General features: G+C 36.8%; 5 protein-coding genes and 1 long non-coding RNA gene across 8 annotated transcripts; 5 read left to right on the top strand and 1 right to left on the bottom strand.

Annotated features, from left to right (window-relative positions):
• The first annotated feature begins 1,458 nt into the window (after positions 1–1,458).
• LOC137577284 (natterin-3-like) lies at positions 1,459–2,200 on the top strand. The gene is made up of 2 exons (XM_068290709.1): positions 1,459–1,595; positions 1,661–2,200. The coding sequence occupies exons 1-2, from the start codon at positions 1,589–1,591 to the stop codon at positions 2,083–2,085; spliced, it is 432 nt and encodes a 143-aa protein (XP_068146810.1). The 5' UTR covers positions 1,459–1,588; the 3' UTR covers positions 2,086–2,200.
• A 2,408-nt stretch (positions 2,201–4,608) lies between these two features.
• LOC137577374 (uncharacterized) lies at positions 4,609–6,102 on the top strand. 2 transcript variants are annotated; one of them, XM_068290810.1, is made up of 3 exons: positions 4,612–4,721; positions 4,912–4,944; positions 5,138–6,102. In XM_068290810.1, the coding sequence occupies exons 1-3, from the start codon at positions 4,718–4,720 to the stop codon at positions 5,995–5,997; spliced, it is 897 nt and encodes a 298-aa protein (XP_068146911.1). In that variant the 5' UTR covers positions 4,612–4,717; the 3' UTR covers positions 5,998–6,102. The 2 variants fall into 2 exon arrangements, with proteins under 2 accessions (XP_068146912.1, XP_068146911.1); XM_068290811.1 differs by lacking the exon at positions 4,912–4,944 and having other exon boundaries at positions 4,609–4,721.
• Positions 4,612–9,817, top strand: LOC137577372 (uncharacterized). Its single transcript, XM_068290809.1, is given in 3 exon segments — positions 4,612–4,721; positions 8,179–9,392; positions 9,394–9,817. Coding segments are annotated over 3 exon segments (1,395 nt in total). The 5' UTR covers positions 4,612–4,717; the 3' UTR covers positions 9,571–9,817.
• A 5,012-nt stretch (positions 9,818–14,829) lies between these two features.
• On the top strand, positions 14,830–21,792 carry Mdr49 (Multi drug resistance 49). The gene is made up of 8 exons (XM_068290255.1): positions 14,830–14,955; positions 15,244–15,415; positions 17,440–17,633; positions 17,704–17,949; positions 18,018–19,573; positions 19,767–20,197; positions 20,265–20,873; positions 20,944–21,792. Exons 2-8 carry the CDS (start codon positions 15,290–15,292, stop codon positions 21,691–21,693), a joined length of 3,912 nt encoding a protein of 1,303 aa, XP_068146356.1. The 5' UTR covers positions 14,830–14,955; positions 15,244–15,289; the 3' UTR covers positions 21,694–21,792.
• Positions 21,724–24,921, bottom strand: Sans (SAM_USH1G_HARP domain-containing protein Sans). 2 transcript variants are annotated; one of them, XM_068290256.1, is made up of 6 exons: positions 24,660–24,921; positions 23,582–23,688; positions 23,331–23,474; positions 23,048–23,269; positions 22,013–22,990; positions 21,724–21,958 (listed from the first exon to the last, which is right to left on the bottom strand). In XM_068290256.1, the coding sequence occupies exons 2-6, from the start codon at positions 23,602–23,604 to the stop codon at positions 21,793–21,795; spliced, it is 1,533 nt and encodes a 510-aa protein (XP_068146357.1). In that variant the 5' UTR covers positions 23,605–23,688; positions 24,660–24,921; the 3' UTR covers positions 21,724–21,792. The 2 variants fall into 2 exon arrangements, with proteins under 2 accessions (XP_068146357.1, XP_068146359.1); XM_068290258.1 differs by lacking the exon at positions 24,660–24,921 and having other exon boundaries at positions 23,582–23,753.
• On the top strand, positions 23,714–25,127 carry LOC137576916 (uncharacterized). Its single transcript, XR_011032342.1, has 2 exons — positions 23,714–24,582; positions 24,895–25,127. It is a non-coding gene; the product is annotated as an uncharacterized lncRNA (long non-coding RNA).
• The last annotated feature ends 101 nt before the right edge of the window (positions 25,128–25,228 follow it).

Genomic DNA, 25,228 nt, shown 5'->3' on the forward strand with positions numbered 1-25,228 from the left:
CTTATTGGTTGGCCTTGATTACCAGATGAGCTCTTAATATTGATAAGAAATCCTTGATCCTAGATAACAGTTTCCTGCCTAAAGGAATCCCAAATACAGTTTATGTTCACCAAATTCGATTTCCACGAAATGTCTATCAAGATAAAATCGAATTGAGGTGATACGTTTAATTGACTATTATTACCTTGGCAATATTTTTTTACCTATGTATAATACTCTAGTGACAATGTTGATAACAATCAGATTAGCGCAAGAAATTTTTTCTCAGAAATCAATGCACTAGTGCAATTTTTATTGACCTTCAAAGTCAGTCAAAGTGATTAGTCAGCATTCACAAAAATAAAACCATTTGTTTACTTTGTGAGCTGTATAGGAATTGATAATAAATTATAAATGGATTTTGAAGTTTTAATGCGCATTCCCATATATGGAATGGGTAAAGTAAGACAACAAAAAAGAGACATCGTGCTAACGGCAAGGACAACTCGATGCAGGATCTTCTGAAATTGGGGCATACATTAACGAAAAAGCCGAAGTTATATTCGACATCGTGACTCACTGTGCCATTGAAAGGAAAGTCAAAAACACTCCTTTTTATATTTTTGTCGTTAAATTGCTTTTCAAGCTAAAGTTGAGGATATCAAATGAAAGGGGGGTCCCGGTTGATTAGATAAGACTTATAACTTAATAAACATTTGAGTAAAATTTTATGCTCCATAAAAAGATAATACTATATTTGGGTACATATAAACAGATAAAATTTATATATTTTTACACCCTTGCAGAGGGTCAGATGTTTTGTAACGCACAGAAGGAGACGTTTCCGACCCCATAAAGTATATATATTCTTGATCAGAATGAGAAGCTGAGTCGATATAGCCATGTCCGTCTGTGCAAATCAACTTCACGTCGCCATCTTAAGAGCTATCGGGATGAAAGCTCATATTTGAGCTACTTATAGCCCGGAGCAGATAAAGTATGAAAATTGTCAGAATCGGACCACTATATCGTATAGTTCTAGAAGAAACATAGATGAAGAAATTGGAGTATCTCTATGAATTATACTAATATGATAGTTTTGCATATAAAAAATATCAGATCCCGAAATTTCAATCAGATCGGATAAATAGAACACAAGTTACAGTCAATATAAATCGACAGTGCTGCAGCCAAGGACTGCAAGGGTATATAAACTTCGGCAGCCGAAGTTGGCTTCTTTGATATTTTTATTGAAAATCTTCCATATGTCCTGAACTATATTTGATTAGCACTTCACAAAGATGTCCATTGTTAGGTTTACGATTGAATGAAATCGTAATTAATGTTCCTATAATGATCGAACTTGATCGGTTCAATCTGATCTAATACAATATGGGAATGTGATTTGCTTCAAGTGCATTTGAAGTGATCGATTGAGACTAACATTACTCATAGATAACTTAAACCAAGTTAACGTTTGTGTTTGTTTTCGGCGATAAAGTAATTCCCCCCAAACAATAAAGATAATGGTTAAAGCACTCGTAAAAGTTGCCAGTACAAAACCAGACCCCAAGCTGAACACTTGAAGTAGTGATATATTAAATAAGAAATGGGTCGTAAGTGGTGAAAAACTATCAAATCGTAAAGGCATTCTAACTTATTTCATGTCCCCCTGTTTCAGAATGGGTGACCACGTCTGCAAATTCTCCTTTGCCTCACAACGCCTTCCATGCTGGTCATGACAGTGATGGGACACCCATCTATGTGGGTCGCTGTGTCTACGAGGGTGATCATGTGGCAGCCAAAGTAATACCCAGCAAGGGCGGAGCCTATGTGGCATATGGCGGAAAAGAACATAAAGTAGGCCATTATGAGGTGCTCGTGGGTCATGGATACGCTTGGGCTGCCTGCGGTGGTGGACATATTCCACGGAATGCAGTTTCCAGTGGTAAAACTCGTACCGGTGAACCTCTCTATGTTGGTCGTGGTTACTATTCCAACTCATTGATGGTCGGAAAAGTGCATCCATCGCATGGCTGCCTCTATGTGCCATTTGGCGGCAATGAAATTACCCTTCGATCATATGAGGTGCTGGTCAAAAATTAATTGATAACAAAATATTCTGTTTATGATTATTATTTTGTTTGTTTTTTTCATTTTTAGTATTAAGTCTAAAGTAAACACAAATGGTTCAATAAAAAGTAATGCCTTTAAAATTCTAGAGCCAAAGAAGAACCCTAATTTTATATTACTTATTATAGGTCAGTTGTGTATAAAGTGCAAATAAATTGTGTAGCTTGTGACTGGGATAAGATTAGATGATCTATGTACATATGTATATAGGTTTATTTATAAACCCTTCAAGACTTAAGACACATTTCAAATGAAGTAAGAAAGTCATTTCGACGACTTCGGTATACCATATAGCAAGTGAAAAAAAACTAATACTTAGGTATGCCTATTCAATTCTGTTTACATGCCTTATTGTATCATACGCTATCGCGCTCTTACAATTATAAGATAGCGCCGCTATCAGCCTACGAAGGGACATGGCTAGATCAAACCGGATAATTGGTGCTGATTATGAATATATGTATATACTTTATAGGATCGAAAGAGCTTCCTTCTGCCTATTACATACAAATAGGTGACTTCAATGTCAATTCCACTCAAATGGATGCATGGTATATATTTGGTATATCATTTATTGAAATAAACATAGGTTAAAAAGTTTCATATGTACGCTCTACATTTGTCTGATATTAGTGAAGATTGTCTCTAAGAAAATGCTGAAATGATATGGGGGGTATTATTACTTTGTTATCTTATTATTCTCAAGACTGAGTTTCAGCTGGGTTGAGTTCAAAAAATTTTAATAATTTTGAGATTTTCACTCAACCACCACGTTGGTCTATCATCAGCAGACTCTGCTAAAGTATTCAGAGTTGAAAGTCTTAAAGTAGTTGGGAATTTAAACTACATCAAGTGGGAAAAGAACAGTAAACTAAAACTGTAGAATTCTTTAACAATGTTTGCATACTTTGAGGCATTTTGCTTAATTCTCCGATCTAAATTTAAGTTAAATTTATTTATAACTCTTTATATACATTCACTATGATATATGTAGTAATTTTATGACGTCACAGTTCAAAGATTAAGATTAAAGTACAAAAAATGTAAGATAAACTCTACATAACTCGAACGAATTCGATTTTTAACTAACAATGGAGAAGTAATGTTTGTTTTTTTAAGTGTACGCGGGAATAATCTCATAATTTAATTATCAAACTAGGCAATACATTGTAAGAATTGTATTTAAAATTTGTTTCTTAATGATTTCTTAGCATTACAGATATAAAACTTCTAAACTAGAAATCGTTCAACTATTTTATGATTAATATTTATTGAATATTGTATTTGTATCATCTGATGGAAAGCTAATAGTTCTCATAGTTCTTGTTCATCTCGACTATAAATCGTTTGTTTTTTTATCCAATGAAAAAAATAAATATAATCGGTCTAAAAGTGCTATTAAAAACCTTAGCTTTCATAGAGTTCTTAAAGCAGGCATTCTGTTCTATTAAACACTGCCAGCCACTTGAATAAGAACACTCGTAATCTGTTTTTATTCGTTCTGAAATGTTAAAACTCTTTATACTCTTGATTTGGTCTTAATTTACAATCAAAGTTTAATGATTTCCCATGAGAATATATACATAAAGTTGACAATTTAACAATTTGTTTTATTAAAATGATGTTTATTTTCGATCACTTGAATAAGAACACTTGGTAATACTGTTTAATTATAGGAAAGTGCTATACATAACATTGTGAAATCAAGTTTTACTTTTCAATATATACTTAAGAGACATACACAAATTGGTTGAAGGATTATTATTGCAGGGAAATATATTAATTCTTCGGTCTCATCGTTCCAATCCTAGAATATCTTAAGAAAATGTTTATGAGCAGACATTAAAGATATATCAAACAAAGCCACCACACAATTTTTAAAGCTTTATTCTTTGTGAAATTTGATAAAAATGTTGACAATTACTTATAAAAGTGCTGCCCTTTAACCATGACTGATAAGCTTGACTTTCATGAAGACGTCAAGTCCCCATATATTACAAATCGTTATTGTTTAATATTATATTACATAATGAACTTGCTAAGCATATATTATGTGGATATAAAAGGGGATTCCTAAAGCCTTCACACCAGCTGCTGCTGCTATTCTTAGGTGACAAGTAAACAAAAAACACCTTCTACCAGTTTCCAAAAAAAAAAAAGCAGCGCCGCAAGTGACTCATTCTGGTGATAAGATATCATATCAGTGAAGCGAAATGAGTCTGCTTTTATAAGTTGAGGCACTGGAAACGACGAAATGACTGGAAACAATGATAAACAATGTGGACATCGTAGACTTTTGTGGCATTATCGACAAAGGTTTTATAAATACAAAACAAATCGCGAGAAGAATGAATGTAAAAAGCTCTCTCTCTCTCCCTCTCTTTCCTATATATATACATATATATATTGCTATTCCTGCGATAATAAACGATGATTAATGGAAACGTGGTTAAAGTTTTCCCCATTGACTGACTATGGCAAGAAAAAACAGTTGAAAATTAAACGTTGATCAGTTCAGTTGAGACTGATTCGCTGGCAACCTACTATATACACAATATATATATCAAATACTTTTTTAATCTTATCAGCACAACAAAATTACAAAATGGGTAAGTCTCTAGCAATAAGAGAAAAAAACGTCGATAAACTTGCACATTACAGTCTTATAATATCCAAAATAAGAGGAAAAAAAAAAAATCAAAAAAAAGTTTAAAATTTTCGAGAAAAATTTAGTGAAATCCTGAAAAAGATTTCAGAAAATTGGCGTAGTGTTGATTCGTGTGTTTTTGGTTTTTTTAGGCGCCGTGCAGCCAGGAGCAGTTGTGAGCATTGGTGCGAGTCAGCCCCTTTTGAAAAAGATACTTCCCTCCACCCCCAATCCCCCCAGAAACTTCTGCATATTTTCATTTGACCATCAGAACACTTGATTTCCGTTAGCCATTTAATCGATTAGGGAACACTATCTTATCGCGATGACTTACTTATCGGTCCCACTCTCTCTCTCTCTCTGCTCTCTTTGTTGCAGAACACACCTGGGTGCACTCGACTCCTTATGCCGCTCTGCCTCCTTATGCTGTCGTCGGTGGCCATGATTCCGATGGAACACCTATCTATGTCGGTCGCTCATTTCATGAGGGTGAGAATCTGCCAGCCAAAGTGATACCCAGCAAGGGCTGTGCCTATGTGGCCTATGGCGGACAGGAGCATCAGAAGACCCACTATGAAGTGTTGGTGGGTCAGGGATTTGCTTGGGTTGGTAGTGGCGGCGGTGCCATTCCACCCAATGCTGTGCGCAGCGGTACAACCCGTCAAGGCGAGCCTCTCTATGTGGGTCGTGGTCACTACTCGAATTCGTTGACTGTGGGCAAAGTTCATCCATCTCATGGTTGCCTCTATGTGCCATTCGGAGGTCAGGAAGTACGCATCAATACCTATGAGGTATTGATCTACCAGAGACACGATACCTGGGTGCCAGCCTCACCTGGTTACACGCCCCCAAATGCTGTGATTGCCGGACACGATTCCGATCGGACACCCATCTATGCCGGTCGTGCCATGCATGAGGGTGAAATGCTACCCTCAAAGGTTGTGCCCAGCAAGGGATGTGCCTACGTCTGTTTCGGTGGCTACGAGTTCCAGAAACCAACCTATGAGGTGCTCACTGGCTATGGCTATGTCTGGATTAGACCGCCGCCACATGGCATTCCGCCAAATGCTGTGACCACTGGACGTACCCGAAGCGGTGAGCCCATCTACTATGGACGTGGACACTATCAGGGCAGTTTGACGCCGGGCTTGATTTCAGCCCGTCAACGTTGTCTCTATATCCCATACGGTGGCCGTGAGATTCGCCTCGATTCCTATGAAGTTTTGTGCCGACAATAGAGATCGAGTCTCTGTAAACTTATTTTTCTAGAATTTAACTGTCAACCTATTGTAAAGATAATCAATGAACTGAAACCAATAAATTTGTATTAATCTAAACTTAAATTCAAAAATTGTTTCATTACAAACACAAACTTTTCGAAATGACTTTGAGTTTGTTAAAGAAAATGCCAAATTTACGTATTAACCAATTTCACATCTGTTTTTCAAAACAAATTTTGTAATTTTTATATTTATAGTTCTATTTGCCAGAACAAAAAAAAAAAAACAGCAATTTATTTGTTACTAAAATCGTATTGCGAATACATCTGGCAGCCTACTTCGTCATCCGCCCATCTGGCAACCCTATGCGCACAAGATCTCATAACTCTGTAAAGCCATGAAGTTGAATAAATCTCAACAAATCCATTTAATTTAAGTATTGAAATACAGTACTTAAAGTTTAGATAAGATTACGAGCAGGAACCCATCTAGAAGGGGTATAAACAGACAACTTTTGATCGAAAATAAGTTCTAGCTAAAGTTTTTTAACATTAACTAACTAACTAAAATGTAAGAAAATGTTAGATATACCCCAAATTTGGATAACAAATTTTGTTACTATTCTATTAGTAAGTCTTAAAGAAGCTGTCACTTCATGTTTTTATCTCAATGCCAGACAAAATCAATATTAGGTACTTGTTCTCGCCATTTAGATTAAGTCCTAGACTAGTTGTAAGAATAAATATCTAAAACTTCTTGTTAGGCAAGCAATATTAAAATTGTTCACCTCATAAACGGTCAGATCATTAACATTTTTTAAAAATTACGTATACGCATTCTGATGGTTACGTACTATAAAATTTTTGCTGTAAGAGTCATAAATCTATTTTAATCGAAAGAAACTTAATTACGTATAATCAAAGGCTAAAATGTATTAAAAAAAGAAAAACAAAACACATATTATCTTGTTATTGTAATTTATAACTAGATTTATATACCTATTTACTTCATTGTATACTACTTAGATGACCCTATAAATTTCTTTGCTCCTTCAAGCCAATAATTCTAAAATTTTAACTTCATTTCAACAAATATATAAATATTGCATTATACACAATACATAAATTGATATTGCTCTTCTTTTCTGTCCCATTTGATATTCAAACGTGTCCAAAAATGGTTATATAACCGTAGCCAAAATAGGGCCATAGGGTCATTATACCCTACACTAACTAAGTTTATGTTGAATCTATATCATTTTGATACCAATATTCTCCATTCTTGTTAAAGGAATAGACAAACATTGATTCATTTATATTGAACTAGCTGGCCCGGCAAGCGTTGCTCTGCCACCTTTTTTACTTGCTGGCGAATTAAATGTTTAGTTTATCCATTAAATGTTTGACGTGGCAATTTTCAAATTTTTTGCTACGCTCTTAACTTAGTTTAATACTATTGAGTATACAATATTTTTTGTGTTGTTTGCAGGTGAATAAATAAACAAAGTATTTGGTGCTCCCACCCTGGAACATGCCACGTATAATTGTCCGAGAGAAAAGCACGTCTCTTCTAAATTTACCCCACACACTTGAAGGGTTTGTCCTTGCGGTTTATTTATCGTCATTGCAAATGATAAACGCACTGGGAATTAAAGACGTTTCAATTCGAATGGCATGTCAGTTGATATCAATGGAATCCTTGGTATTAATACAACTTCTCCTCTTGCTTTGCCAGTTAGAATTGTTGCTTCGATTAAATTTGGCATTAATTTTTTTATACAAAGTCTTGTTCCATTGCAAAGTTTTGGTGCATTGATATTTCTTAATAGTATGATTAAGGAACTCACTTTCAATTTTAAAATATGTGGTGGCATACCGGGTAGCTCCAAAGAATTTAGAAATTCCACAGGATAATTTACTGCTTCTTCTTCTGTTGTAGCAGTATCGATTGACTTGTATGATATTATGTCACCTGGTAATTTCTGTTGAATTTGATCATTTATTTCATTCACATACATATAAGTTCGTTGGTGCTAAAATTGCGCGTTCCCTCAGCCAATCCTGATTTGTATAGTTTTGAACTATGTTTGGAAACACGTGATCAATTAGTTCTTCTTTTGATGGAAAATGTGGTCCACAAATTAGTAGGAATCAGACATTTGTTTCTTTATTTTAATTAATAAATTGCTTTTATTTACAGCTTACAAATGGGTGCAATCATCGGCCTATTCCTCGATACCAGCCAATGCCGTGGTGGGTGGCAATGATGAAGATGGCGCCATGATCTATGTGGGACGTGCCGAGCATGAGGGTGATATGCTAGTCTGCAAAGTGGTTCCATCGAAGCAACTGGGCTTTGTCTCACAGCGTGGCGAGGCTCTGCCCAAGGATATATTTGAGGTGCTCTGTGGCCTGAATTTGACTTGGAGAAAGTGCTACGATCACAAGATACCGGAGACAGCTGTGCTATGTGGACGCACATCGTTGGATCAGCCTGTCTATATTGGACGTGGTCATTATGAAGGACATTTGATAATTGGCAAAATATCCTCCGTACATCGAGCCCTATTCATAGCCTATCGTGGTGCTGAGCGACGTTTAGATTCCTATGAGATTCTATTGGATGAGAATGCACCATCTATGGCGGGATGGCAATTACCGCCACCGCCAGAGGATTTGGAAAAGGCTCCATTGACACCACCACCGCCGCCATCACCACCAGCACCAGCTTTGGAAGTGGCAGAGAAACCCTTCCGTTATCCTCATCCCCTTGAAATGTCTGCCATGCCATTCCCTATGCATGATAGACCACCAGTTTATACGCCACATCCTGATCCGCTGCCAGCACCACCAGCGACTCCAGCTGAGATACTTCCACAACGTGTTCAGCCTGTCTTGGTGTTGCCTCCTCTGCCGGCTCCCGAGCCTGTGGCTGTGGCTGTGCCCGTTCCTCCTCCATCGTATACTGCGGCTACTGTGGCTCCTGGTCCCAGTTCTGCCTTTACTCCCGCCGATACTTACAAGCCTCCCATGATGGGCGGTGCCTACGGATCGTCTTACACTCCAGCGGAATATGCTGGTCCTTCATCTTCCTACGCTGGTGGATATGATTACAACTACGACTGCTGGCTCAATGTTGGTCCTGGTTATTTCTACTCTCCCGATGCAGTTGTCGGCGGTCATGATTCGTGTATGTCCCAACTGTTGATAGGCCGTGCCTATTACGCTGGTGGCCCTATCCCAGGCAAGGCGGATCCAAGTCAGGGTTATTGTTTCATCACCTACAACGGCATGGAGATTGCCGAGTCCTCGTATGAAGTGCTAATGGGTCAGGGTAAATACCATTGGGTCCCAGGCTATGACGGCAGCATTGCTCCTGGAGCAGTTGAGGCTGGCCGTGCCAGCAACGGGGGAGCCCCTGTACATTGGACGTGCCCATTACTGTGGCACTCTAACACCTGGCAAGATTCAGCAGTCGCATCGTTGCCTGCAAATCCCTTTCGGTGGCCAAGAGGTTCGCATTAGCAACTACGAAGTTCTAGTAAGAAGTGATCTCTATCACAGACAACAAGCCATTAGTTTGGTCTACTAATAATGCAATGTTGTCATGATTATTATTCCGATCGGCTATCGAACTACTACCTCCAGTATATATTAACACTGCTCTACCTGTTTTATTATCTAACTATTATATTACATCATTATTTGCACTTGGTCTACTTCTGTATATACGTATCTGCATAACCTGTATAACTTATTCATATTTATTCAAATGGCAATATAATTAAAGAAATTTAATTTGCTTTAAATTATAGTTAATAAAGATCATTATAAAGGCATGTATCAAATGCTAATATTACTTGCTTACCAAAAATAACTGATCAAAAATAGATGATGAAATCAAAAGATGCATTTCCAATGCATTGGTGGATAATATTGACAATATTTTGTATATTAAACGAACGTGTTATACATAACTTAGCCACCATTTGGAAGGGTATAAAAACTGGCTAATCGAACAATGAAACTATAAAACAAATAAAATCGTATACTGTTAAAAAACGGAACTAGTAATACGAGTTGGATAAACTAATCACCAGCTTAATAATATTGCTGAACTAAAAGAAGTTTTAAATGTGAACTTAAGACTTAGTTTAGTTAAAAATTTAGAGAAAAATAAATTTGGTATTGTGATAGTAAATGTAATTGAAGTTTTTTGTTTATTACCCTTTAATAATACAATATTCTTAGAGCATTTTGTGACAAACTATTTTAATTTACATAAATTACTATAAATATTTATATACATAAGTTATAAAATGGTTGAAAATCATTCAGATTTTTGATTTACACAATAAAGGACGATATTTATCCCAAATGTTTTATGATTTTGACATAAAGTCGAGAGACAGAGATGAAAGTAAAAGGAATAGAGCTTTGGCATAAATTCTTAGAATACAGTTAGAGAATTAAAACTTCGTACAGTTACAATTTTTTTTAATGATTACCAATTGTAACGAAGTAAAATGTTGTGGCTATGAAACAAATTAATCAAACTTATTAAAAACCAGAGGGCCGGGGCTAACTTCGACCGCGTCAAAGTTTGTATACCCTTGCAACTTTTTTGGTAACTCTATCCTTACCTATTAGCCATCAATGTGGAAGAACGTTTTATCTAAAAAGGCTTATGTTTGCGAAAGTATGGCCTACAATCATAGGAAATAATGAAAGATATTGATCAAAGTCACTGTTTTCCACCGATCGTTCCTATGGGAGCTATATGATATAGTCACCCGATCTTTATCAAATTCGGCACAGTCATTAACATATATATTAAATTAAGAAATGTTTAATTTAAAAGCAATCGCGTTAAAAGTAACGAAGTTATTTACAAAAGTCACTGTTTTCGACCAATCGTTCCTATGGGAGCTATATGATATAGTCACCTGATCTTGATCAAATTTGGCATAGTCGCTTATAGGCGTAGTAAACTCTCTAATATTAAGTTTCACGATAATAGCATAGAAAATAACGAAGTTATTGAGAAAAGTCACTGTTCGTGACTTTGGGGTTTGTATGGGAGCTATATGATATAGTGGTCCGATCCGAGATATACAACGCCTGCAGTATATACAAGCCTACGTGCAAAATTTCAGCTCTGTAGCTCTTACGGTCTAGGAGGAGTTTGCGTTGATCCAGACGGACGGACGGACGGACATGGCTAGTTGAACTCGTCTCGTCGTGCTGATCAAGAATATATATACTTTGTATGGTCGGAGATGCTTCGTTCTATGCGTTGCACACTTCTGACCAAAATTAATATACCCTTTTTGCAAGGGTATAAAAATAACAATTCTTATGGTCATTAAGTCTTCTCACTTAGTGAACTTCCCACGTTTGCTTGCTTAGTCATCTAAAAACTAAAATCGCAGCAGTATATTAGCAATATGTTAATTTATCAAAGCATACTTTTAGGGTTACCAAAAATTGAATTGCTTATTATTGCTTAAAAATTCGATGACTACTACGGATCAACAGATCTAGTACAAAGCAACGTAAAATTAGAGATGCAAAAAAGATGTTAACAATAAAAATATGTAAAACTTTTAGTAGTTGCTTAGCAATTAGTTAAAAAACAAAAATAATGTCGTTTTTGAAATAATTTTTAACACTTTGATGAACATATAGCAAATTTTTGATGTAAGCAATTGCATATTATGTTTGCGAGATTAAATTGGTTTTTCTTTATTTAATTTTTGGGTTTAAAAAACCAGAGGGAAGGGGCTAACTTCGATCACGCCGAAGTTTGTATACCCTTGCAAGTTTATTTTGGTTATCCTTCCTTACCTATATAACCGTCAAAGTGGAAAACGTTTTATCCAAATAGTCTAGTGGATGGACTTGGACGCGAGGCAACTAATCCACGTTGAGTGACGTCACACTCCGGAAACCTCGTGGACATTACATAAGTCCACGCATCTTTTTTCAAGTTCCAACTATAATCAAGGAACATCAACGAAAACATTACGCCACTGGCGGCATACCTGGCTACACCTGGTGTTAGCCAAAATATGGCCAGAGCGACCATTGCCAGATAAGGACCCCATCCATGGTTTCAAATCGAACTTATGGGACTACGACCAATTAAATGTCGACCCAGTCCATGTTGGAGTGCTACTTGGCCATAGGTGCGCACTCATATCATTTTATGGAGCGTAGCCAGCCAGCCTAATTCCTAAGCGAATCCTCGTTGGAGTGAATTCTGGAGACTGCAGATTCGAGACCCATCATTGATGACCCCCAACCTCTATTTTTCTTAAGTATCGTGCAAACATGTGCTAAAATATATAAGCTAATGAAATTTTTATATAGTCGGTTCTAAAACTTATATTTCGGTGCCACCAATCCTAATAATTTTAACATCAGGCCTGCTGACTGGATTGGACCCTTCAAATTGTAAGTACGACATAGTCGACGAAAATCTATTGACCTTAGAGTTAGTTAGGTTTTTATAAGTTTCACTCTTATAACATCTGACATCCGATGTTATCTTCTTATCGTAAATGAATATAGATCTGTATGAAATGATGAATTACCAACTTAGTTTATTTGGTCATCCGACGTAAGAGAAATATGGATAATACCGAGATTCCGAAAGAGAAGGGAGGGCCATGACATCTAGGTCCTTCGAATAACATGCATTACCTCTGCACAACGAACTCTACTTGGGTGTAGTCCTTTATTCCTTATATCTGACTTCGTTTTACTTATGTTTTGGGAGAGCACAAGAACCATCCCATTTCCCCTGAGCTCAGTCGAGCCACTTGTTAAAAAGACACATTGTTCCTATGATATACATAGTCACCCGATCTTGATCAAATTTGGCACAGTCGTTTATTGGTGTAATTAACTCAGTAATATTAATATATTCTTTATGAAATTCCCTTTAAAATATGTGAGTGACTATAATTTCTAGTTTTCCTAAAAAGTATAAGCCATTTTTGCTAAATGAATAAAGAAAATTTAAAGATAAATCAATTTGTGTTCCCCAATTGAAAACACGATAAATTAGTAAGTTAGTTAAGTCAGTTAGCTAAGAAAGAACACTCTCCACCATTAAGTACTCAGTCGTTTGTTACTATGGGAACTATTTAGTGAAGTAACAAAATTTTTATCGAATTTGCCATGATATAAAATAAGGATATTTAGTTGAATAATATTACCGCAAATAAATATATTTTGATTCATGAATATAGCTGAAACCTTATTGGGAAAAAATTCGAGCACCGCTGCTTTCAGCTGTAGCCGAGTATATTGTGGTGCTGATCAAGATAATGTTGGCTATAAAAAAACCGACGTCTGGTCGTGCTTATCATGAATATATTACCTACTTTAAATGATCAGAGATGCTTTCTTCTACATATGTCTAGACACAATTTTGAACAAAAATTTTAAATACCCTTTTAGAAGGCTACAATTTTGGGCATTCATATCAATTACTACCATTCCTTTGTCCCATGGGAAATAGACTTGTAGAGATAGGCGCCCCGACCTATCCAATCTTAATTGAGAATTTATGTATCCTGACTCGGCAATTTTCAATTAAGAATGAAATATTTTCAAGTGGTTCGCGTACCTTCTAGCAAGGCCATTATCAGGGAACTAACTTCGATTCGAAGTCAACGCTATGGTATAAATATCTGAGAATTTTGTTCAGTCGACACGGCCAATGTGTTCGGTCATACCGGATAGAATTTCGCAAAAATATCAACGAATTGAGTGAGCCCTTGTCTAAATTATTGTAATTAAGTTAAAAATAATAACAAAAGAAATAAAGCTAACAAATGGAATGATTTTTTATGACAGTTATAAGTTTAGTATTCGCACTTGAATTTTTTTTAAGTATTTTACAAAGATAAGCAACGGCCAACAGATGTTATTATTACACAATTGAATTTGAGTGAAATAATTTTGCAAAATATGGTGAAATATTGTGATATAATAATAATCAATAAATAAAAGAGTAACCATATACATATACCTACCAATCCTTAAAGCTATCTCAAATATAGATAGAAATAAACAAATAAACAAATGACATTTTTTGTTTTGATCAAAGACAAGTTTTGTGGAAATACACATAAAATTTCAGAATGACGTTAAAACTGACTCGAATCGGGGGAAACACTCTTGAGATTGTGTCCCAGTTAACAGTTTTTACAGTGATGCGTAAGCATCATCTTTCACTCAAGAGAAGGGGGAAAACCCTAAGACGCTTGTGGAATACCTAAGCCAAGAATCAGTCATACTTTAACATGCATACAAAAATATATATACTAAGTGTGGTTTATACATACATATCTGACGGCTGCTGCACTTAAGAGAACACGTGCTAAAACATATACCAAAAACTGGTTCTGCTTTGACATATGAAAGATACTACAGAGGAAATACGCCGACAAATACCCTAATAAGTAGATGATAGCCTGTTAATAAACCAACACGACTGAATACCTATCTATCTAATCTCTGCTCTAATCATAATCATTTTGGCAACAAATTTATTTCCCTATGTTTGCCCTTCACATGGAAATGTTTGGTTAATATTGTATACACATACAATGTATATGGAGAGAGAGCGAGAGAGAGAGGGTATTGTCGTTTTCTGCCATTTAATTGAGGTCCGATTAAATTATACGATCGTGTTGTTATTGAGCCAGAGTCACAGAGTGTTCTTATGATCGTCATATGGCCGATTCGCCAGAATCGCCAGACGGAGACCCCGCAGAAAGCAGAAACCGAGTTGTTGTCGTTAACCGTCGATGGAGACCACATCCAGTTAGAATCGTGCGCTTGTTGGCTTCAGTCGTTGGTTGGCCAATCTCTCTGTCGGTCTTGTGCCCAAGGCTCCGAAATCGAGATCGAAAATTGTTTGAATTCGGTTTTCATATATTTTGCATACTCTCACCCATTTCTGGTACGCGATAAAATTAATGATAGGGTAGCAAAAGTCAATCTTTTGTTTGATTCAAAATAATCTCAAGTGATATTTGTCGTGAAAATTAAAAAAAAAAATACAATTGTTATTGTTGTTGTTGCTGTGTGCCTCTCAACTTTAATTAATCAAACAATCACTTTCGAATTGCCTTTAATTTATTAATTTATGAGTGCCAATTGCAACAGTTGCAATACAATTTTCCCTATTTTGAAATTGAAAACTAGAACAACAATTATTATATTATTTGAATTTGGTTTTCTTTCACAGGGCATCACACAAACAAATATAGTACAACAAATCGATCTCAATCAAAATGGACAATAAAGCCTTTGAGAAACACAACTCATTGCCACAATTGGCTGATTTTCAAAATCCAGAACCAGAACAAACTGCAATTGGGCAAAAGGAACCAGTTAAGAAATATAGTTATTTAAATTTGGTAAGTATTTCGAATAGATATTATTAATTTATTGAATTTTGAAGACTGCTAAAGACTGATTCTTTATTTTGTTCCATCATCTTCTCCTGCCTTTTCATTTAGTCCAAAAGCAATACAAATAGTTACATTAGGGGTACTATAGAATATAATATTACAGTGGATAGAGTAATCTAATGCCATCTTATGAATGAAAACTTCAATACTTCTACTAAAACAGTATTGAATTAAATTAACTTTAAGGAAAACCAAACCAAACCAAAACTTCTTTAGACTGTTGAATGGCTAAAGAATTTAAGAAATGAAATAAAATTGATTGTCATTGAACATTTAAAAGATTAAAATTAAACAAAGAAACAAACAAATGTGAAAGTTAGAAAGTGCAATTAACTAAAAGTGCAATGATATTAAGGTAGAAAAACAAACTTAATTAGATGAAAAATTGGTTTTTAATTTCAAATATTTTCATTTCAATGGAAAATTGACTTTCCCTTTTGCAATTAACGAAAAAAAAACAAATACATTTCAGTAGCAAAAACTCAGATTAATTAATTATTATTTCTAATTTGCATTATTGCTGAAATTGACAAACAAATAATTACATTTAATGAACTTTTTGTTTTGAGTTTAGGTAACAAATCAACAACTAAAAAATGCTTACAATTAGATTTTGATTGAAATTAATAATTATTTTTAGATTGTAATGTATGTAAATTTCAATAATCAAGCACAAAAATAATTATTTTTGAAAAGTAAATTGAAAGTAAGTTAGGAAAAAGATGTTTGAAATGAAATAGTTAAAAAGTTTTTATAAGGTTTATCAAAATATAATATAATTTTTTTTAACAACATTACAGCAGTTTTTTTTCTTTTAAAAAGTTTTAAAATTCATTTTAAAGTTTTCTACAGAAAAGTTAATATTAATTTGTGTTATTAACTTTTAGTAGACTACTTTAGTGAGTAGCTTTAGTACCAATTACTTTAGAAAAAACCATTCCAATAATTCATTTACAAAGTTGCCAAATAAAGCATCACATTCCCTAAAAAATATTGTTAAACTTAAAAAAAACTCTCATACATATAAGACAGAAATTTTTAGGACCACTCCAAAATATGTTTTTAAAAGAAAATCATATTTTTTATGTTTTCATTGAATTTCTTAGACTTTATTTAAAAATATTTCATAAATTGTTCAGTGTATAATAATTTTGGATAGTGAAAATATCCTCATATACTGACGATGAATGCTAGATGTCTCATCTTAGAAAATCAAGGGAAAACAATAAGTCGAAGCAAATATTTAGAATTTGATAAGATAATTTATATGAGGACCTAATTTATTAATAGCTACGCCAAATAAAAGTATAATTATTTCCCCGCCAAATGATATAAAAAGTAGTTGAACTGTTTTAGATTTTAAATATTTAATATTTTCATAATGTTTGTTTTTAAAGAGATTTCAAGATTCCTTTACAATTCCCAAAACTTCTAAAACATTTAAATTTCAAAAACAAATTACTAATAATAATGCATGAATTACTAATTATATTAGTTTATTTATTTCTTAATGACTATAGCTAAGACCATTCTAAATTGCTAATGACACAATTTCTTATATTACACAATGTACTTAGTAATTGTAAGTACATCCATATAATGCTTATCTACACAAACCTCCTTTGTTGTAATCTAACAAAAAGTCAATAACAATTTAGACAAAAATGTTTTAAGACACCAAGAAAGTCGCAAAATAAGTATATAGAAATTACGTACTTAATGGACTGAAAACAATTTACAATTATTTATCGTAAAATTTTATTTTATAATAATTACCTAAATAAAAGTTCTTTGTTCAAATAAGTTCAATCAGATAAGAGATTAAGTACACTAAAGACTTAAGATTATGAGAGCTAACAAAGGAAAAGTTTGAGAAAGGATTTAAAACTTTAGACAAAATATTAACTATTTCGTTTGCTAAATCTTATTAATTGTCTTTGTTAATAATTATTTTGAAATTTTCTTTTCAGTATCGCTATTCCACATGTTTTGAACGTTTTCTGATGATAATTAGTATGCTTATTGCGATGGTGGCATCGGCTTTTATACCATATTTTATGATCATCTATGGAGAATTCACATCTGTGTTAGTTGATCGCACAGTTGCCGAGGGTACTTCGTCGCCCACAATTATATTGCCCCTATTTGGGGGTGGTAAGAGATTGTAAGTTGAAAGGCAATTAATGATAACGATGACTAGATACTATAAGGAATGAATTTCGATTTTGATATAGAACAAATGCGAGCAGAGAGGAGAATAATGATGCCATTATCGAGGACTCTGTGGCCTTTGGATTGGCCAGTTTGGTTGGTTCGGTGGCCATGTTGATATTGGTCACATTGGCCATTGATATAGCCAATCGGGTGGCACTCAATCAAATTAATCGCATACGTAAACACTTTTTGGAGGCAATTCTTAGACAGGATATATCCTGGTATGACACCACATCGGGAACAAATTTCGCCAGCAAAATGACTGAGTGAGTGCCCTATATATATGATGAATATCCTTAACACCTTCTTATACTTGAATTCACATTTTCCACAGGGACTTGGATAAACTGAAGGAGGGCATTGGAGAAAAGGTGGCCATAGTTAGCTTTTTGTTAATGACCTTTATCATTGGCATTGTTGCCTCATTTGTCTATGGTTGGAAATTGACATTGGTTGTGCTTAGTTGTTGCCCCGTCATCATTTTAGCCGGCAGTGTGGTGGCCAAATTCCAGGGCAGTTTGGCCGAAAAGGAATTCAAGGCCTATTCAAATGCTGGAAATGTGGCCGAAGAGGTTTTCAGTGGCATTCGCACTGTGTTTGCTTTCAGCGGCGAGCGAAAAGAGAATGAACGCTTCTCGAAACTATTAAGCCCCGCCGAGGCAGTGGGCATTAAAAAGGGTCTCTATTCGGGCTTGGGTAGTGCCATCAATTGGCTGATCATCTACTGTTGCATGGCCCTGGCTCTTTGGTATGGTGTCGGACTCATTCTGGATGATCGTTATCTAGATGATCGCAGCTATACTCCAGCTGTATTGGTCATTGTACTCTTTGCCGTGATTATGGGGGCCCAAAATCTTGGTTTCGCCTCACCACATGTCGAAAGTTTGGCCGTGGCCAAGGCTGCCGGACAAAATCTTTTCAGTATTATCGATCGCAAATCGGAAATTGATCCCATGTCGGATGTGGGACAAAAGCCACCGAAAATCACTGGACGTCTACGTTTCGAGAATATACATTTTCGTTATCCGGCACGTCAAGATGTGGAAATTTTAAAGGGTCTCACTGTCGACGTTGAACCAGGTCAAACTGTGGCCTTCGTCGGTGCCTCGGGCTGCGGCAAGAGCACTTTAATTCAACTTATGCAGAGGTTCTATGACCCCGAAGCGGGCAGCGTCAAACTGGATGGACGAGATCTGCGTTCATTAAATGTGGCCTGGTTGCGATCACAAATCGGTATAGTGGGCCAGGAACCTGTTCTGTTTGCCACAACCATTGGCGAGAATATACGTTATGGTTATCCGGAAGCCACCCAGGCGGATATCGAGCAAGCTGCTCGTAACGCGAATTGCCATGACTTTATATCGAAACTTCCTAAAGGCTATGACACACAGGTGGGAGAGAAAGGTGGCCAGATGTCAGGTGGTCAAAAGCAACGGATTGCCATCGCTCGTGCATTGGTGAGAAATCCAAAAATCTTATTACTCGACGAGGCAACTTCCGCATTGGACCCCACCTCCGAGAAGCGTGTACAGGGTGCCTTGGAGTTGGCCAGCCAGGGAAGAAGTACCTTGGTGGTGGCTCATCGTCTCTCTACGATTACGAATGCCGATAAAATTGTCTTTGTCAAGGATGGCAAAGTGGCCGAACAGGGTACACATGATGAGCTAATGGGACAACGTGGTCTATACTGTGAGCTGGTTAACATTACCAAACGTAAAGAGGCCACAGAGGCAGATGAGAACCTACCCACAGATCGCATGTTGGTGCGGCCTCAAAATTCCTCCTCCGAGGAGGAGGAAGAGGACGACTATGAAGAAGATGATGGACAACCCCAATTGGAGGTCAATAGTAGTCGAGAAAGTGGCATTAGGAACAGCACTCGTCGTAAACGTAAGTAGAAGGAAGATCTTTAGAATGATTGAGTTTATATGTGATCAAAATATAAACCCTATTGGGAACCTTTTACTGTGGTATCAAAGACTATTCTCTTAAGAGTAGTTGATAGCATTTCAAAGTTTCGAATCCCTTTCCACTTCTGTTAGTAACTGAGTATTAACCCTTGACTTCATTTATCAATTTTCAGGTCGCAACAAGAAGAAGAAGGCTGAGAAACCAAAAATATCCTTCTTAAATCTCATGAAACTTAATGCTCCTGAATGGCATTTCATGGCTGTGGGATGCGTTGCCTCTGTTATGCATGGAGCAACTTTTCCACTATTTGGTTTATTCTTTGGTAATTTCTTTGGCATCTTGTCTAATGACAATGATGATCTCATACGCTCCGAGACCATTGATGTTTCCTTAATATTCATTGGCATTGGATTGTTGGCCGGATTTGGAACTATGCTGCAGACTTATATGTTCACCACGGCTGGAGTAAAGATGACCACGAGATTGCGTAAAAAGGCCTTCCAGACAATTGTGGCGCAGAATATTGCCTATTTCGATGATGAAAACAATTCGGTGGGTGCCTTGTGCTCACGTTTAGCTAGCGATTGCTCCAATGTCCAGGGGGTAAGTCTAAAAGGAGTTAACTCCTTGAGAGAAACGTTTGATTAATTTAATGTTAATCTTTTTATAGGCCACGGGAGCTCGTGTTGGCATCATGTTGCAAGCTGTGGCCACTTTATTTGTGGGTTTGGTCATTGGATTCATTTTCTCGTGGCAGCAAACTCTCCTCACCATAGTCACCTTGCCATTGGTATGTCTGTCGGTCTATCTGGAGGGTCGTTTCATTATGAAGAGTGCCCAATCGGCAAAGGCGGCTGTTGAGCAAGCTTCACAGGTTGCTGTCGAAGCCATCACCAATATACGGACTGTCAATGGTTTGGGTTTGGAGCGTCAAGTCTTGACTCAATACACCAAACAAATCGATCAGGTCGATGCCTCTTGTCGTCAGAAGGTTCGGTTCCGTGGCTTGGTCTTCTCCTTGGGTCAAGCTGCTCCCTTTCTAGCATATGGCATATCCATGTATTACGGCGGAGTTTTGGTTGCCGAAGGTAGAATGAGCTATGAGGATATTATTAAAGTGGCCGAAGCTTTGATATTTGGCTCATGGATGCTGGGTCAGGCCTTGGCCTATGCTCCAAATGTCAATGATGCCATCTTGTCGGCTGGACGTTTGATGCAACTCTTCCAGAGCACAAATAAACAGCATAATCCGTCACAGAATCCCTATAATACGGCTGAGGTGAGTTGGAATCAAATGATAATAAATGATTTTCAGTTTTTATTTACTTTTATATGTTTTTTTTTTGCAGAAATCTGAGGGTGATATCGTCTATGAAAATGTTTGCTTCGAGTATCCCACACGCAAGGGTACACCCATTTTACAAAATCTGAATCTCACCATCAAAAAATCAACGACAGTGGCGTTAGTTGGTCCTTCGGGTTCGGGTAAATCGACCTGTGTACAATTGCTCTTGCGCTACTATGATCCCGTCTCGGGATCAGTGAACCTAAGTGGTGTGCCCAGCACAGAATTCCCCATGGATACGTTGCGTTCGAAATTGGGTTTGGTTTCCCAAGAACCAGTTCTCTTCGATCGGACGATTGCCGAGAATATTGCCTATGGCAATAATTTCCGAGATGATGTGCCCATGCAGGAGATTATTGAGGCTGCGAAGAAGGCAAATATCCATAATTTCATAAGCTCCCTGCCCCAGGGCTATGAGACGCGTCTGGGTAAGACATCTCAGCTCTCTGGTGGACAGAAGCAACGTGTGGCCATTGCTCGGGCTCTGGTTAGAAATCCAAAGATTTTAATATTAGATGAGGCCACCTCAGCCTTGGATCTGGAGAGTGAGAAAGTGGTCCAACAGGCTCTAGATGAGGCACGTTCGGGACGCACTTGTTTAACAATTGCCCATCGTCTGACCACTGTGCGAAATGCCGATTTAATTTGTGTCCTCAAGAAGGGCGTGGTTGTGGAGCATGGCACACATGATCATCTAATGGCACTGAATGGTATTTATGCTAATCTCTACTTGATGCAGCAAGTAGCTGGTTAGATGTAGGATACAACACAAAAGCGATACAAATTTCTTGTTACGTATTATATTTATAGAGTAGAAAATAAAGTTAAATATTATATAATTTTATTAACAAAATTACAAACGGCTATCGACCAAGGGACCAGGATTAGCCAGAGCATTTCTTCGCTCTTGTATTGCAAAGGTAAGTTTACGAAAAGGACCCAGGGGAAGACCCAAAGACTTAAGATCCGCCTCCGTCAGCAGCATAAGAGTCTCCAGATCAATCTCTTGTTTCTGAAATCTAAGCAAAAGATTATGCAATCCTAATTTTCTCCCCTAGGACTATTCCACTTACACTGGAAGGTATTCTTCTAGAGCCCACACAGCCAGGAAACGTTGAAGAGCGCTGCCAGCTGTTTCCTGATCATCTTCATCATCCTCATCGCTATACATATCATGTCCACCGCCCTCTGAATCTGTATCATCGGAAAGATTCAGATACAAACGTCCCTTGGGCTTATTATTATTATTGCTATTGTTGTGTCCTCTGTTTTGCGTCTGACGCATTGTCGATGTGGATGAGCTTGCATCTGTGTTAACTTGCAGTTGACTCAAAGCAGCAGTCACTGAACGTCTAAAGGCAATGCTACCCAACATGGTGGGCCTATCAAAAAGACCCACAGGTCTTTGTAGCAATAGATCTTCACTTAGCTGGCCATCACCAAGAATATCGGGCTGGGAGAAGGAACGCGATAGGGCCAATCTACTAGCACTACGATCTATGGGCTCATCACTATTATTCGCCTCGACTTCAAAGACATCGGTAATTTTGCCACGTTTCCCGCTCACACTCTCCTCAGTGGAACTAAATGTGCCCACGTATAGAACCTCTGAGTCACGTTGTAGACCAGTCAATGAAGTTATCGTACGCTTGCCATCCGGCTCCAGTTCACGCACTTTAAAGCCGCCATCTGTCTCGTGCTGACCACGGGCATGGGGACACGAGCTGGTGTGTTGTTGTCTCTTTTGTACAGTTCCCACACGACTGGCTATGGTTGAGCCACCACTACTACTGCTGCCACTGCCAACCAAGTCACTGAATTTCGTGCCACTTTGGGCCAATGGACTGTGCTCCTGACGCGGTGTCTTATTCAGATTGCCTTGACTGGACCAGATCTTCTGTTTTAAAGTTGATAACATATTGCTTGATTTGCTGCTGGTGGCATAAGGTGGAACTTCAACATAATCGGGCTGCTGCTGACGTTTCATGTACTCTCTGACCCGTTTCTCGCAGCTCTTTTCGGCCATCTCTTTAAGGGCTTTGGACTTTTTTCTGTCACAGTATAAAACCATTAGAGTAATTTCATTAATAAAACCTCAATGTAAATACCTTTCGCTGGCTTCAAAATTGGCTGTGGCCACATCTAGATAACGCAAGATCTCATCTTGACCATTAATGGCTGCCAAATCCTTGGCACTATGCTTATCAATATCCAGGGCATAGATATTCACACCAAATTTGACCAAAAAGTCCACACAATGCAAATGACCCTTGGCTGAGGCCAAATGCAAGGCTGTATTGCCAAATTGATCGCATTTATCGGGGTCACCACTAGAAAAAAGATTTAAGTTAATCAACTCTTGGAAACATCAAAACATTTCCAACATCTTACCCTCTACCGCAAAGTAAACGTAAAGCATCTAGACGTCCCTCAAAGGCTGCCCACATTACAGGGGTCATGGAATCATTATCCTTGGCATTTGTATCCTTTCTTGTGGCTGCCGACAATACATCCAAAAGACCATCTTTGGCCGCTCTGGTATACAATGGAGAAACAATGCCAGAAGTTTAATTAGACATGTTAAAAGATAAGATAATGGACACAAATTAATTGCATGTATCTAAAAGAAGATTGCTACTCACTTGTGAAATCGATCTGTAGACATATTCAAAGTTCTCTCTCTCTCTCTCTCTCTCTCTCTCTCTCTCTCTCTGTTACTCTCTGTTATCAAATGCCAATTTTAATAGAACTAAAAAGGAAATTATAATAGGCCATTCGTTTTACTTTAACCTTTGGAACTTTCAAAAAAAACTTAGAATTCTTCCAAGGAGTCAAACAAAAACAAAACAGAAAAAACAAAAAAAAAAAAAAACAAAACTTTACAAAATGGTAAAAGACGAAAAAAAATGTTTTAATCTTCCCATTCAAGCGAATCCGTTCTACAAGCATTTTAAATATGAACTGAATGATCAGATTCCGGAGCATACAATCAAATGGACTAAGATTCAAAAGCGAAAACTAAAGACAAGTTTTAAACTCAAGAAATCTGTGTTGCCATATTCCCTATCAAAGTGCAAGAAACCGTCCAAAGAATGGCTAACAAGTTGCGATGCTGAGGAAACAAATATTTCAGGCAATTGGCTTAAACATTTTCCACAAACTAGGATCAAAGCAGATCCTTATAATCTTGGTCCTCAATTGCTTGAAGATTGTAACATTTTGCAACAACCAACAGATGAGGGGGTCGTGAAGGTTCCTAAAGCTGAAATCGAAACTGATAGTTCAGATGAATCCATGAATGTGAATGAATTAAGCAGCTATATGGAAAATACCCATATACCAAAAGCGATGAGCCCTATGGCCGAAATGATCTATTCCTAGAGGACAAAAGTTTTTATGCTTTAAAAGTTCAATTAAAGTTTTATTTTTAATAGAAGAGAACAAGGGGCTTGGCAAAAAATATTCAAAATCTAAAGTCAACTTTAATTTTCCGAATCAATTACTTTTCAATCTAACAAAATTTAAGTATTAAATTACTTTTTACGATTCTCGGTTGATATGACAAGTTGGCTAAAAACTAGATTTTTTTGCTGTACGTTCACACGTTTGAAATTAATAAAACTGGTGTGAGTTGAGTGCACGGGTAAGTGAAAAAGAAAAGTGTACTTGGCTTACACACACACACACACATATTAACCATAAACTGGGTTCGGTTTTTACCTTAGCTACCAAGTTCACTCAACCTTGTTGGACTTGGAGTTGCCGAAAAACTACAATCATCTAATATACATATGATGTAGTCGTAGTCCAGTTCAAAGGCAGTGAACCATAGATAACGTATTTTGGCAACCAAAAATTCAAATTTTCGCTAAATTTTCCAAGTTTACAATACACTTCTATAACATTTGACACTTTTCTTTTCACAAAACTTGAAAGTTTCTCTCTTCTTTTGTAGATTGAAGAATTCTAAAGCGAGCCGACTTTCTACCGTCTTCACTGCAAGTTGTTTGGTAACTGAAGTTGGCTTAAAAAACAATTGAGAAACAAATTGCAAGAGGTGAGAGAGAGAGACCGCGCGCCATACAAAACAACGGAGGGCGTTGCCAGACTGTGATAAAATAAACTGAATGCAAATGTAATTTACACCAGCCAACAAATATTTGGAAAATTAAACATAAATAACTTAAATTTTCAAAGCGTTTAATTTAGTTTAACAAACTGAAAGTTAGTGCTCTTATTTAAATAAAAAAAAATTTGCATTTAAATAATTTATTGGCAAATTGAGAAGT

Source organism: Drosophila tropicalis, unplaced genomic scaffold (genome assembly GCF_018151085.1).
Source record: "Drosophila tropicalis isolate 14030-0801.00 unplaced genomic scaffold, ASM1815108v1 contig_593, whole genome shotgun sequence".
NCBI lineage: Eukaryota > Metazoa > Arthropoda > Insecta > Diptera > Drosophilidae > Drosophila > Drosophila tropicalis.

Coding starts and splice junctions, on each gene's coding strand:
- Sans (XM_068290256.1), bottom strand. CDS start 23,604: ATGTCTACAGATCGATTTCACAA. Junction 23,475..23,581: donor TCTACAGATCGATTTCACAA/GTGAGTAGCAAT, acceptor ATTGTATACCAG/AGCGGCCAAAGATGGTCTTT. Junction 21,959..22,012: donor CTAGAAGAATACCTTCCAGT/GTAAGTGGAATA, acceptor TCTTTTGCTTAG/ATTTCAGAAACAAGAGATTG.
- Mdr49 (XM_068290255.1), top strand. CDS start 15,290: ATGGACAATAAAGCCTTTGAGAAACACAACTCATTGCCACAATTGGCT. Junction 17,634..17,703: donor TTTGGGGGTGGTAAGAGATT/GTAAGTTGAAAG, acceptor ATTTTGATATAG/AACAAATGCGAGCAGAGAGG. Junction 19,574..19,766: donor GAACAGCACTCGTCGTAAAC/GTAAGTAGAAGG, acceptor ATCAATTTTCAG/GTCGCAACAAGAAGAAGAAG.
- LOC137577374 (XM_068290810.1), top strand. Junction 4,945..5,137: donor AGGAGCAGTTGTGAGCATTG/GTGCGAGTCAGC, acceptor TCTTTGTTGCAG/AACACACCTGGGTGCACTCG.